The 12,893-nt window shown below is 35.5% G+C and overlaps 1 protein-coding gene across 3 annotated transcripts in view; it reads left to right on the plus strand.

The window, feature by feature from the left end:
• LOC150110558 (pseudouridylate synthase 1 homolog) overlaps positions 1–12,893 on the plus strand; it is a 173,493-nt gene that overhangs the window by 75,298 nt on the left and 85,302 nt on the right. For all 3 annotated transcript variants that reach the window (XM_090394778.1, XM_090394787.1, XM_090394768.1), the window contains exon 6: positions 10,611–10,689. In XM_090394778.1, coding sequence (XP_090250904.1) covers positions 10,611–10,689 — 79 coding nt within the window. The remainder of the gene's footprint in view (positions 1–10,610; positions 10,690–12,893) is intronic.

Here is a 12,893-nt window from a genome sequence, read left to right on the forward strand (position 1 = left end):
TCCTTGAAGGCTTCATGGAGATCTCCTACAAGTTATCTAGTATTTTTTTTAAATATTATTTAGCAGTATTTAGCATTTTTTAAATTTAATTTTATTATTTTCATTTTCTCCCCTTAACTCAAAGCAATGTTCATATTGTTCATGCAAATTTTTGAAATACCACTGGTAGGCATCTAGCAGTATATCAATCCAACTGGCAGCCTTTGACTCTGATTTCATTTTTTTTTTGGAGGTGGGGGGAGGGGGGGGGATTCCAGCAGGCTAAATCTGGTGTATTTGAACATTATGGCTGATTATGAAGTGAGAACTAGTTTTCATGTTTAGTACCCATTGTGCATGAGTATTGTGCAACAAACAGCTAGGCTGTTTGGTACTGTTTCTTCCTCCTCATCTCATTCATCAATTTAGCTGTTCACAACAACAAAATAGTACTGAATGTTAACAGTTTGGTCCTCTGGAACAGATTACTTATGAACAATTCCATTAAATCCCTTCCATCTCAATGTCCTGTGAACCATCCAAAAACTGTTTCATATGATATGCAACCATCTCCTTACACTATTTTAAGATCATTAAATGTTTCTGAGGTGGATTTTCCCACTTTAAAATAAAGCAGTATTTTAAACTTGTTATTTTTGACACAAAACCCTCTCACTCAAATGTGTATGCATGTGAGAACTAATGAAGCTGTTGCAATGTGCTCATTAGAAAGAGCACACTAACAGTTAAAACAATGCACTATTCACAGTATGCATGTAAAAAAAATATAATAAAAAATAAAAATCTATCTTATGTATCAGGCAAACTGTGTATATTCTTAGTCTACTTTTTTTGTGACTATTGGCCTTACTGGTGTGCATGCTTAGACATCGATGTTTAGTAGAGAAAACATGCATCTAGAGATAATTAACTAATTCTTGTAGATAAACTTATACATTGGTTACACACGACTTTAAAATTTTCAGAAGATGACATTGTATACTAAAATATTAATTAAAAACTTTAATCAATACCTTCCAATATTTTGGCAATGTTACATTGCCATTTTTCTGGAAACATAAAACTATGATATGTGCACGTAGGCATTAACGAGTAAATTGAGGTTGAAGAACATGCATCCGAACGATTGTATCTTAACACAAAGACTACACCAATATACCCACTCAGGACTTGTGGACCATGCACTAGATACCCACCACAGAATATGCTGGAAGAAAGCTACTTTACTACATCTTAGCAAATGTAAATATGAGAGATTGTTCCTAGAATCAGCCTCAGCCTCTAAAAAACTTCCCAAATCTCAACAAATTTGGGTGCATGAGACTGCTCCAAATTTGGGAAGCTTGCATCTTAAGAACATCAGCCAAACAGCCAAGACAACCCAATTTAGCCAGCTAGGGGGCACCTTTAGGACTCTAGAACCAATGCCAGTTGCTTTCTTTAGCCTCATTTTCTTGTTGTTAATGCCTGTGTGCACACATCATAGTTTTGTGTTCCCAGAAGATGCCAGTGTAACATTGCTGAAATATTGGAAGGTATTGATTAAAGTTTTTTAATTAATATTTTAGTATATATTATCATTTCATGAAAAATTTTAAGTCAATAATTAACTAAATTTATATAGCTGGTTAGATTATTACACCAATATTTTGCTTTGATCATCAAGACATTTTCACGAACATGAAGAATCATATGCATACATACATACAAACTAGGAGAAATTTAGACACAAACTGTGTGAAAGGTAGGATCCTACGTTCCTAACTAGTGCTCTCTATGGGTGCTGTGATGGAATCTTGCTGAAGGTCCCTATATAATTAACCACTGGTCTCCCAAGAAGAGGTAGCCAAATTTGTTAAGATTTGGAGAATTTTGTAGTGCCATGGTGGATTCGAGAAATAGTCTCTCAGATTTCTATCTGCTTCTGCTGCTCCAGAATGAGTTTAGTGCAATAATAAGCATAGTGTATGTGATCATCCAGACAGGTTTCTGCTGTTCTTCCAGTTTGTCAAGTAAGTTAGTTTGCAGGAGCAGGGGATAACATAGACACATCAGGATGGCCTAAATGATGGAGAGAATCTTTTCGTATGTGGATAAGGGCAGTATAGTGGAATCCATACTTTCCATTTAAAAGAGATAAACAAATCATCCTTCATCTACTGACCCAAATTCCAGTAATTATTCCATGCTTTGGTTACTCTAGAATATACTTGTCTACTGTTTAAGGATATTATTTATCTCAGATAGGTATACTCTGTCACACATTGATTATTGAAGCTCTAGCAAGACAGGAATTTTTGAGCTATTAGTCATGATTTTGTTCTTATAAAATTCACTTCAAGTCCATCAATTTACATATGTTGTTCAGTTCATTGGTGTCATCTGAAAGTGCTTAATTGTTTTCCTAAGATGATGGTACCTTTGTTGGTCTGGTCAGGTTTTCTAAACAAATGTTCAAGTGTAACTATAAAAAGTCTAGGACTTTTGGGTCACCTTGTTTAACATCTTTTTTTGTTGACTGCGAAATATTCTCCCTTTCTTTCTATACAAATAGATGTTTAAGTTTATTTTTGCTGTAATTAGCTTGATTCTGTTTGATATATTTTGTATTTTTACCTTGTGTCATCACTAGAGCATCTAAAAAAAATAAATATATGGGCTTTGGAGTCAAATGCTATCCTTATAGGTTTTTTTTTTTGATAAAAGTGATAACATACAAGCTGTTATAGAGAAGTGTTCATTAAATGTTTGCTTCTAGTTGGCCAGAGATTCTGTTTTGAATAACTCTGATAAATGATTTATAGTAATGGGAAGCAAATTTCTCAATCACCCTTATGATTGTGCTATGGAAGTATCCATATCATCATCTGATTTTCCTGAAGAAAGTCATTTAATGTATGCTGATTTTATATTTTATATTTTTTTTATTTTTGCAAAAAAAAACAACAACAACTAGAACAACGAGTATTGAGCCTTTTCACTGTACTTTGTAATTTCTTTGCCAGTCGTATTGTTGAGATGCCTTCTGTGGGCATTAAAAATCTGAGAAGCAAATTAGTCTATAGTTGTTTAGATGTGATTTACAAAATTATTGTCTGTGATTTTAGCCATTGGTCTGGGATGGATTCACTGATAATTTTTTACCTTGTGTCATCACTAGAGCATCTAAAAAAAATAAATATATGGGCTTTGGAGTCAAATGCTATCTTTATAGGTTTTTTTGGCAGAATAGGTAACAATACATGTAATCCCATTTTTAATAGTCCAATCCAACATGTGTCTTGTCTTCACCATAAGGTTTTTCGATGTTTCATCTAGCTTATGGCATTCTCAATTTTTCTGCTATTGATCTCAGGGACAGCTTCTGTATTGTCCAGTATTGGCTTATGGTAGTACAAGGAAGTTAGTTGGATTTAGAATGCAATTTCTTATAGAAATTACCCACCTTTTTTAAGATTTCTTCTTTTCCCTTCTCAACCTCTAGCTCCTTCTCTGTTCTTAGCATTAATGTCTGATATAAATCCCACAACCTGTTGTGTATAGGACACACAAGTGATTGTAATATGTGCACACATCCCCTCCCCCCACACACACACCAAGTGTATCTGTTAGAATTACTGCCAATAACAAAATTATATATTTTGTAAACTAACACACATAAAATAACATGTTTTTCACTTAAAAATATAGAAACCAGAAGTAGAGCAAATAGGGGCATATGTATGTTATTTGCCAATAACAAATTTTAATGGATTGGTAATGTTAATACATATCCACTCCCAGATAGTCACTTTCTGTTTCCCCTCTCTTTGTACATGTAGTGTGGATGACTGCCTTGATGGGTATGCCAAACACACATGATTAACTAGAGAGCTGCCACCTCCTCCATCCCAGAGTACAGCAGTCAGGTGATTTTAGAACTGGCTGCTAGATAGTACATAGTACCAAATTATGGTAAATGCATCAGGACACTTCTTGACCAGCTATTCAAGCATCCTACCAGTATTAATCTAACAGACCATGCCTAGGAGTCCAAATATAGCAGTATGCAGGTTAGCACTGTTGAGAACATGCTTGGATTTGGGTCTGCACACTCCTTGTGTGGAAGTCATGTTTGCATATATTGCAAGTTTTCCCTACTGCATGCCTCCTCTGTAAGTTTCTAATAACACTGACTATTAAAGATACCATAATAAATAGTAGTATTACATATTAAAAAAATTTAAAAACCAGTTATTTCTCATTGAATCTCAACAAGTTTCCTCCACAACTATATTCTACATGATCCATTCTATAAGGGCAGAGCATATGCATTTCTCAGATCTGACTGTGCCCAAGATTATTAAATCTTGAGTTCTCCTCCCTCACACACACATGCACATACACTAAAAGATCTGTTCTAACTTAAGATTTTCTTGCCTCACTTTGTTGCATTCATTTGCTGCCTTTATACTCTTTTAACTGTATTGGTATTGGCATTAGTGAAACATAGCTATCAGAGTCATATGTAGTAACTGGAATCAAGTGTCAAGGATGTAGTAGTTTTAAGGAAGGATAGAAGAAATAGAAGGTAGGGTGGGATTACTACTAATGATATCAGATGAATTTGTGTCCAGTTAAGGTGGAAATTCATGAAGGCAATAATAATGTCCCATGTAGCAGTGAGTTTGAGGCTATCTGGTGTGAAGAGGATGCTAACAGAATAAAATATATAATGGAATATTTGCTATGGACCTGGTGTCTCAGCTGCTGTGGATGATGAAATGCATCACCAAATTACCCTGATGGGTACTATGTCAGTAATTAATATGAGTGACTTAAATTATCCAAACATTGATTGGGCAGAAGAGAAATACATGATAAGAATGAAGAATTTATTGAGCTGTTGTGTTATAATGCTCTCAAGCAGCATATGAAAGATGGATTTCAAGATCAAGGATTGTTAAATTTGATCATAACATTAGAGATCTTAGTCAGAATGTGAACACTTTGTGCTACCAGTTGGTGACAGTGGTCATGCCGTATTATTCTGGGAAGTAGCTAACTATATGGATGTTCCAATTAGAACAGGTTAATGCTGACCTACAAAGCAAAATTATGGCAAATGCAGGAGAATGCTATTTTTGACTCAACATATCATCAAATACTGAATGGGGAGAATATTACTATTATTACGGGCAACTCCAGGGAGTCATTAAACTCATCGAGGGAGGCCCCAAATCATATTCATCACAACTATTCGACATTCATACAGTATCTATCATACCTCGCCTTAAACTCATTCACTGTCACAGCATCCACCACAGACTCAGGGAGCGCATTCCACTCATTCACTACTCTAAAAGTAAAGAACCCAGCTCTCATTCACTACTCTAAAAGTAAAGAACCCAGCTCTCATTCACTACTCTAAAAGTAAAGAACCCAGCTCTAACACCTTTACTAACCACACTTTTGCCCAGTTTCCATGGATGTCCCCTAGTCCTCCCACAACCAGCCCTGTTCTCAAAAATATCTTCTGAATTAATTTTATAGAAACCCTTCAGTAATTTGAATGTCTCAATCATATCTCCCCTCCTCCACCTATCAACCAATTTTTTCAACCCACAAATCCTCAACCTGTTCTCATATGGTTCATTCCACAGACCTACTATCATCTTGGTCACTCACCTCTGGATCCTCTCCACCTCCTCCCCATCAAGAAGAAACCTAGGTGACCAAATCTGAGCGCAGTAGTCGAGATGGGGTGGGTCTTATCAAGGCTCGATACAGAGGAACAATAACCTGCTTGTCTCTGCTTGTCAACATATTCTTCAGCAACCAAGTGATTCGATGAGCTGATTTGGCCACTTTTGCAATGTGTCCCCTAAATTTCAATTCCTTATCCACCAACACTCCTAAATCTCGTGCCTCATCAATTTCCTGGAGCACGGTTCCACCAATGCAGTAAACTGCCGCCAATCTTTTCACCCCAAAATGCATAACCTTACATTTTGCCACATTAAATTGACATCCATTCTCCTTAGCCCAGACCTCCAATCTATCCAAATCATCCTGCAAAAATGTCATCTGCATTCACTATTGCCCTACCCAACTTTGCATCATCCGCAAACAAATGAACTGTTCCTCTCAGATCCTTTCCTATATCATTTATGAACAAATTAAACAGCAGTGGTCCAAGAACAGATCCTTGTGGCACACCACTAGTCACAGGCCATCTTGTGGACTCTACTCCCGAGTAAACCACTCTCTGATATCTCTCCGTCAACCACCCTCCTATCCATCTCACCAACCCTATGTCCATTCCCATATGCTGCAATTTACTGATTAGAATTCCATGTGGTATCCTGTCAAAGGCCTTAGCAAGGTCCAGTAGAATCACTGTAAACCCATTACCCTTATCCAGTTCAGCCGTCACTGTGTTATAATACGTGAGCAAGTTACTGAGGCATGACCTACCCTTCACAAAACCATGCTGTCCCCGATACAGTATCCCATTTTCTTCTATCCAGTCTTGTATTTTCCTCTTGACTATTTTCTCTAAGACCTTGATAATGATTCCTGTTACGCTGATTGGCCGGTAATTTTCAACAGCAGCCTTGGAACCACCTTTGTGCAGTGGAACTATTTTCCCCTCTTTCCACCCCCTTGGGACTGACCCAGTCCTGAGGCTCAAATTAAACAAAATGGTCAAGGGCACTGACAATTCTTTGGCCGCTTCACGTACGACACGAGCTGGTATACCATCCAATCCCACAGATGTATTGACATTGAGGCTCTGTAATAGACTAGTTACCTCTACTTCATTCATCACAATTCCAGTATAAGCTGTTGGTTCTTCCATTCCTGCAAAGTCACCACCTAGATGATATACTCTTGCAAAGTGCTCGCTCAGTAATTCCACAATATCCACTGATTCGGTTACCTCCCTACCCTCAGCATTTTTCCTTTTACTTGCAACATATTGAAAAAACTGTTTGGGATTCTCTTTAGCCTGCGTGGCCAATTTCCTTTTGTAATCTGCTTTTGCTTTTCTTACCACCCTTGTTACCATCCTGGCCTGAGCTTTATACTGTTCTTGTGCCTGATGGTCACCAGGCGCAGGAACAGTATAAACTGATGCACTGCTGATATCCAATGCACTGCTGATATCCACCGGATATCAGCAGTGCATTGGAAGCTTTGAAAAGATGCTTAAACGAGGCAGTATCAGAGTTCAAAGAACAATTGGGTGGAAGTGAAATGGATGTGCAACCCTATTAAGCAAGAGATTCTTAATAAAAAAAGTGATACAGAAGAAATATTATGAGAATAAGAGTGAGAAGAGTTATGAAATATATAAAATGCAGGCCAGAAAAGCTATGAGTATTATACAGAAAGCTAAATGGAGTATGAAAAGAAATTGACTGTGAAAGGTAAAAGCAACCCAAAAATTTTTTATCACTATGCTTGAAAGTAAAAGAAAAAAAAAAAAATGAATGTGGAAGAATAACTAGTGAATGCAGACCTTCAGTGTCAGAAGCAGATGAGATTGTTCAAATAATGAGTGCTCACTTTGCTAAGATTTGACGATGTGAAGATTTTAAAGAAGTTAGTAAGAATTCACACACAGAAATTTGACAGATAAGCTGTAACTTTGCAAAGAACAGCATGGGTTTACTAAAGAGTGGTTATGTTTTAGCAATTTGCTCATATTTTTATAATAATATTATTGCTGAGTTGGATAAAGGGAATGGATACACTGATACTGTTAGAGTTTATTAAGGTATTTATTAGGATACCACATAAAGGGCTGTTGCATAAACTGGAGAATATGGGATTGTAATATAAACTATTGATTTGGATAAATGGGTGGCTGACAGATAGGTATCAGAAAGAGTTATATAGTGGGTGTGAATCGACTGGATTAAGGTGACTAGTGGTGTTCCCCGGGGATCATTCTTTGGACCATTGTTGTTCAGTCTATACATTAATAATATTGGGAAGGACCTGACAGTTGTTCAATTGTTTGCTGATGATGCAAAATAGGCATGGATGCTACTGATATACAGAATTTACAGGATAAATGAAATAACCTGGAATGATGGGCAAATGATAATGGCTATCAATTCAATGTTAGTAAAGTTATGCACTTTGGCATGACAAGATTTCTCTGTCAGTAGATACCCCAAGTATCTATTCTTTCACACATATTCTTCCTTCTATATTAATATTAACATGTAGGAGCAAAACTCCTGTTATGTTATATTGGTGAGATTACTTTACAAGAAATTGAAGAGGCTAGGGAGATCCTGAGGTGGTGATGATGTATAAGAAACTGAAGTTCAAAGGTCACTTTTCAAAAATTGCAAATACTACTCAGACTATAATTGTGATGTTGAAATACACATTGATATGTAAAGATAAGGAAGTCATTTTTGTCTCTTTATAAGGCCTTGATATGACTGCATCTGGACTACAGATTTGGTCTCCTGGATTTGGAGGGGATAAAAAAGCTGTAGAAAGGATGTAAGGAAGAATAACAAAGATGATATTGGCATGAACAAATTGAGAATATGTAGGCTGCAGACACTAGTAGTAATCACTTGTAATCAAGAGTTGGGATATGATAGACGTCTATAAACTTCTGAAAGGATGTTATTGGTTATCAACTGATGAAATTTTTCATTACTGTATTTACTCGAATATAACTCACCTCGTGTATATCTTGCACCCCTGATTTTACTTTATAAAAAAAGAAATTAAAAAGTTTCACATATACCTTGCACCTGAAAAAAATTTTAAAACTTTAAGAAATAGATAGTGGGTGTTGTTATGGCAGTTTCACCTATTTTAGAATTCGGTTGAAGAGAATTGGCATTTCAACTCAACAATCGTTGGCTTGCATTTGTCCCACAACCAAACAATAACAGAAAATTGTGATAATGTGCACAGCTGGTAGTGAAAAACAGCCAGGCATAATCCTGCTTTCTTTACTGCAGGTAGAAGAAAGTTGAATTCTTACGTAATATTCTAAAGGAAAACCATGTTGAAGGGGAAATTTTCCCATGGAATTCATGTAAGAATTCAAGAAAAAGGATGGACTTTTTGTGTAGAGGCTTAAGTGCTGAGGACATTATGTTGGAGGTTTAATGGATTTTTTACAACACTCAAAAAGAATTAAAATAGAATTTAATACTTCCTATATTTCGTGAGTCCTATCTAGGTGGAGCGCCCTTAGAGGGCGCTCCACCTAGATAGGACTTTAGTGTCACCCACGTGGTTGGGCTTAGTATTGTAAGTTTTTGTGTGCATGTTACATTAATTGTTTTTGTAATCCCCGTAGATGTCCTAGTGACTAGGACGAAATATAGGAAGTATTAAATTCTATTTTAATTCTTTTTGAGTGTTGTAAAAAATCCATTAAACCTCCAACATAAAAAGGATGGACAGATCCTACAATGGTTCAACATTGGACTAGAACAAATGATTCAGGCTTCAAAACCTTGTCCAATGCATTTAATGCCGATCTCCTCACCATTCTGAAGTGAGGTGAAGAATATACTGAAATTGAAGAGTACTTTGAATAGAGTTATTGTTCTGTACAAGCAGGTTATTGTTCCTCTTTATCGAGCCTATTTTGACTACAGATCTGGGCACCAGGGTTTCTTGGTAATGGGGAGGAAGTAGAGAGGATTCAGAGGTGAGTGACAGATGGTAGCTGATCTATGGAATGAACTTTATGAGAGCAGGTTGAAATTTGTGGGTTACCGAAATTGGTTGATAGGCAGAAAAGAAGTGTATGATTGAGACATTCAAATTACTGAGGAGTTTTTGCAAAATTAATTCAGGGGAAGTTTTTCAGAACAGATCTGGTGGTGGGAGAACTAGGGGCCATCCAAGGAAACTGAGCAAGAGTGTGGTTAGCAAGGGTGTTAAAACTAGGTTTTTTTACTTGAAGAGTTGTAAATGAGTGGAATAAGCTACCAGAGTCTGTTATGGGTGCCATGACTGTGAATGAGTTCAAAGCAAGGTATGATAGATACTGTGCAACTGCTGAATAGTTCTTGACATAATGTTTAGGGCCTTCCTCAATTAGTTTAAAGACTCCTTGGAGTTGCCAGTAATAATAAATTCAGTGTTTGCAAAGCATAATCCTGTCTTATTTCTTAGAAAAACTTGGAAGTATGATAGTTGTGAAAGTTCATGCTTTTTTGTGATATTCCCATCTCTATTCATCAGTTTTCTCTGTTTCATTTTAAAGGTAGAAATGCAAAATGTGTTCTCTTTTTTTATGAAATTTAAATTTCATAAAAAAAGAGAAAATTGCAAAAATATGTAAAAATATTTCATATTTTTTTGTTATAAAGCAAAATAATCCAAGAACATTCATCAAAATGAGTCATTAGCTACAGACATTGTTTGACAATAAAGTTTTAATTTATTGAATTAAAATGTTATTGATATAATATGCTTAACCAGTGCCCTCTTAATATTTTTCTAAGATTTTTGATATTCATAACAAATAGATAAGTATTACATGTATTAAGATGAAATATTTCTAGTCCTAGTAGTTTTTAAGTTTTTTATATTAAGCCATAAGAAATAAATCCCACATCCATATCATTTTACAGCAAATGAAGTAGATGAAATAAACAAAATTTTGAAACTTTTGGAAGGCAAGAACAATTTTTACAATTTCACTCGTGGTAGGTAAGTAGTATGTTATGTCTTGCTTTGTTTTTTTATCAGTATCCTAAAATTAGAAAACTTTATTTTAAGCCATAATATTTATAAAAGATTGTAGATCTTCAAGTGTACTAGTTCTCTGGGTGAGTGGTGGATTGGGAAGACACGTATTATCATTGGATTGAATATCTGTATATTATAATCATTAAGGAACAGAGTAACAGAATGGAAGCTGTACTTCCATTCTCTTACCTCTGTTCCCTAACTTTTTTAAAGCTTTTTGCAGTTATGCTAAACCTGTTAACAAGTTTAGTAGTAAGTAATAATAAAATTCAATAAGTGAAAAACATTTGTGTATGGGAAAATTAATATTTGATACCTGCAAAGTTTTTGCTTAGGTTTTATTATTACTTACTATGACTAAGGGATAAATACAGATGAAAAGGGATAAACAAATGAAAACAACACCTAAAATGTAAGCACATGATAATATATGCTATTCACTGCAGAAGGATAGCTTCATTTATAACAATTAGAATTCAAATGCATAAATAAATTAAAATAATTAGTAATTCATTGAACACAGCAATGAGGAGTGTGACTTATGACTTCCCAAAATTGTTGAAGTCTATAACAGTTTAGGTTTGGTAGATGTGGGCTTCACAAGTTTCTTTGTATAATTTTTCAAGTAAAAATCATTTTTGTTTAAGACTTCAGTTTTATTCAAAGTGAAGTCCTTTGTCTAGTGGATAAAGTGTGGCTAGCTAAACTAGACTTCTTAGAAGTAGAGTATAATCTTGATGTTCTTCAAGATTAATCTGAGCTGAATGACCCATCTTCACATAATAAGACTGCATGAGTAAGGGATTCAGTAAACTCCAGGATGAAAATGAAGAAAATATTTATCTTTCAGAGAGTCTAAAAAGCAATTTAACTTTTGAACTGGGTGGAAAGATACTTGTAGGTCAATTTGCAAAGAAATCTCGCAGTCTTCTCCACTTCTATTTACATATGGAATGGAAATTCTAGAAACTTCTTTAAGAGGAGGATTTGAATGAAGTCCATAATTATTATTAATTTTATTGATTATTTTGGTATTATATTCATTAGAAATTAAACTTACTCTGATAAATCTGCGAGTCATAGTGAACAATTTCCTCTCCTCTGCTAAAGGTGTGTATTGAACATTAGGTCAAAAACCTGGTTGGTTTTCCACATTTCTTAAAAGGTTATGTGGAGGTTTCCTGCCAGTTATACAGATTAATCCTTAATCAGTCCAGCACATCATTTGAAGGTACATATAAGGAATTTGATGATGATGATGATAATGATTTCTGTTCTAGCATATTTAAATTACTAATTGACAACTAACTATTTTCTGATCATATTGGTGCCTTCACCATGCTCCTAATTCTTACAACTATACTGACAATTTTGATTATTTATCTCTGAAAGATGACATAAATCACTCACGATCTACCAGAATAGTAGAATCTTCATAATAACTCTTACTTCTACTCCTGATTGGAGCATGTGCAACCAAGCACTTGCTCTGATCAAATAACTGAAATTATTCTTGCTGAAACAGGTGCCTTTATTTTCACTTCACTCCACTCTCACATTTCCTTCCCTCTCACAAAAAAAATAAAAATAAAAATATTTCTCCAACAGATGTGCCAGCTGAAGACAAAAACTCGGCATACATTCAATTGCTGAAGTTGAAACCCCCAGATTCTCACTTTCACTGCAGCCTCTAACATATTATTATTATACAGATATTTCCATGAAGTCAAAAGACTTATTGTGTGTGTGGGGGGGGGGGGGCATTATTCACATACCTCTCTTTAAACTCATTCACTGATAGAGCACTCACAGCCACCTCTGGTAACCTATTCACCACTCTCCAAACAAAAAAATCTGGTTCTAACACCCTTACTAACCATGCTCTAACACAATTTACATAGGTGACCTGACCCTCATTCTCTCCCATCTTTTCATGTACTGAAAAAAAGTCTTCAGTGTCAACCCTATAAAACCCTTTAATAACTTATATGCTTTTATCATGTCTCTTCTTTTTTGTCTATTAGCTAGTTTTTAAAGCCCACAGATTATCTCTCATAGGGAGCATTCCATAGACCCTAGACCCTAATCACTTGCCTCTCCATCAGTTCATCATCCCCATGGAATGTATATGTCCAGATGTGGCCTTATTAAAGCCTTATATAGGG

Source organism: Typopeltis vanoorti, chromosome 1 (genome assembly GCF_054136105.1).
Source record: "Typopeltis vanoorti isolate ZY-2024b chromosome 1, IOZ_Tvanoo_1.0, whole genome shotgun sequence".
NCBI classification, from domain to species: domain Eukaryota; kingdom Metazoa; phylum Arthropoda; class Arachnida; order Uropygi; family Thelyphonidae; genus Typopeltis; species Typopeltis vanoorti.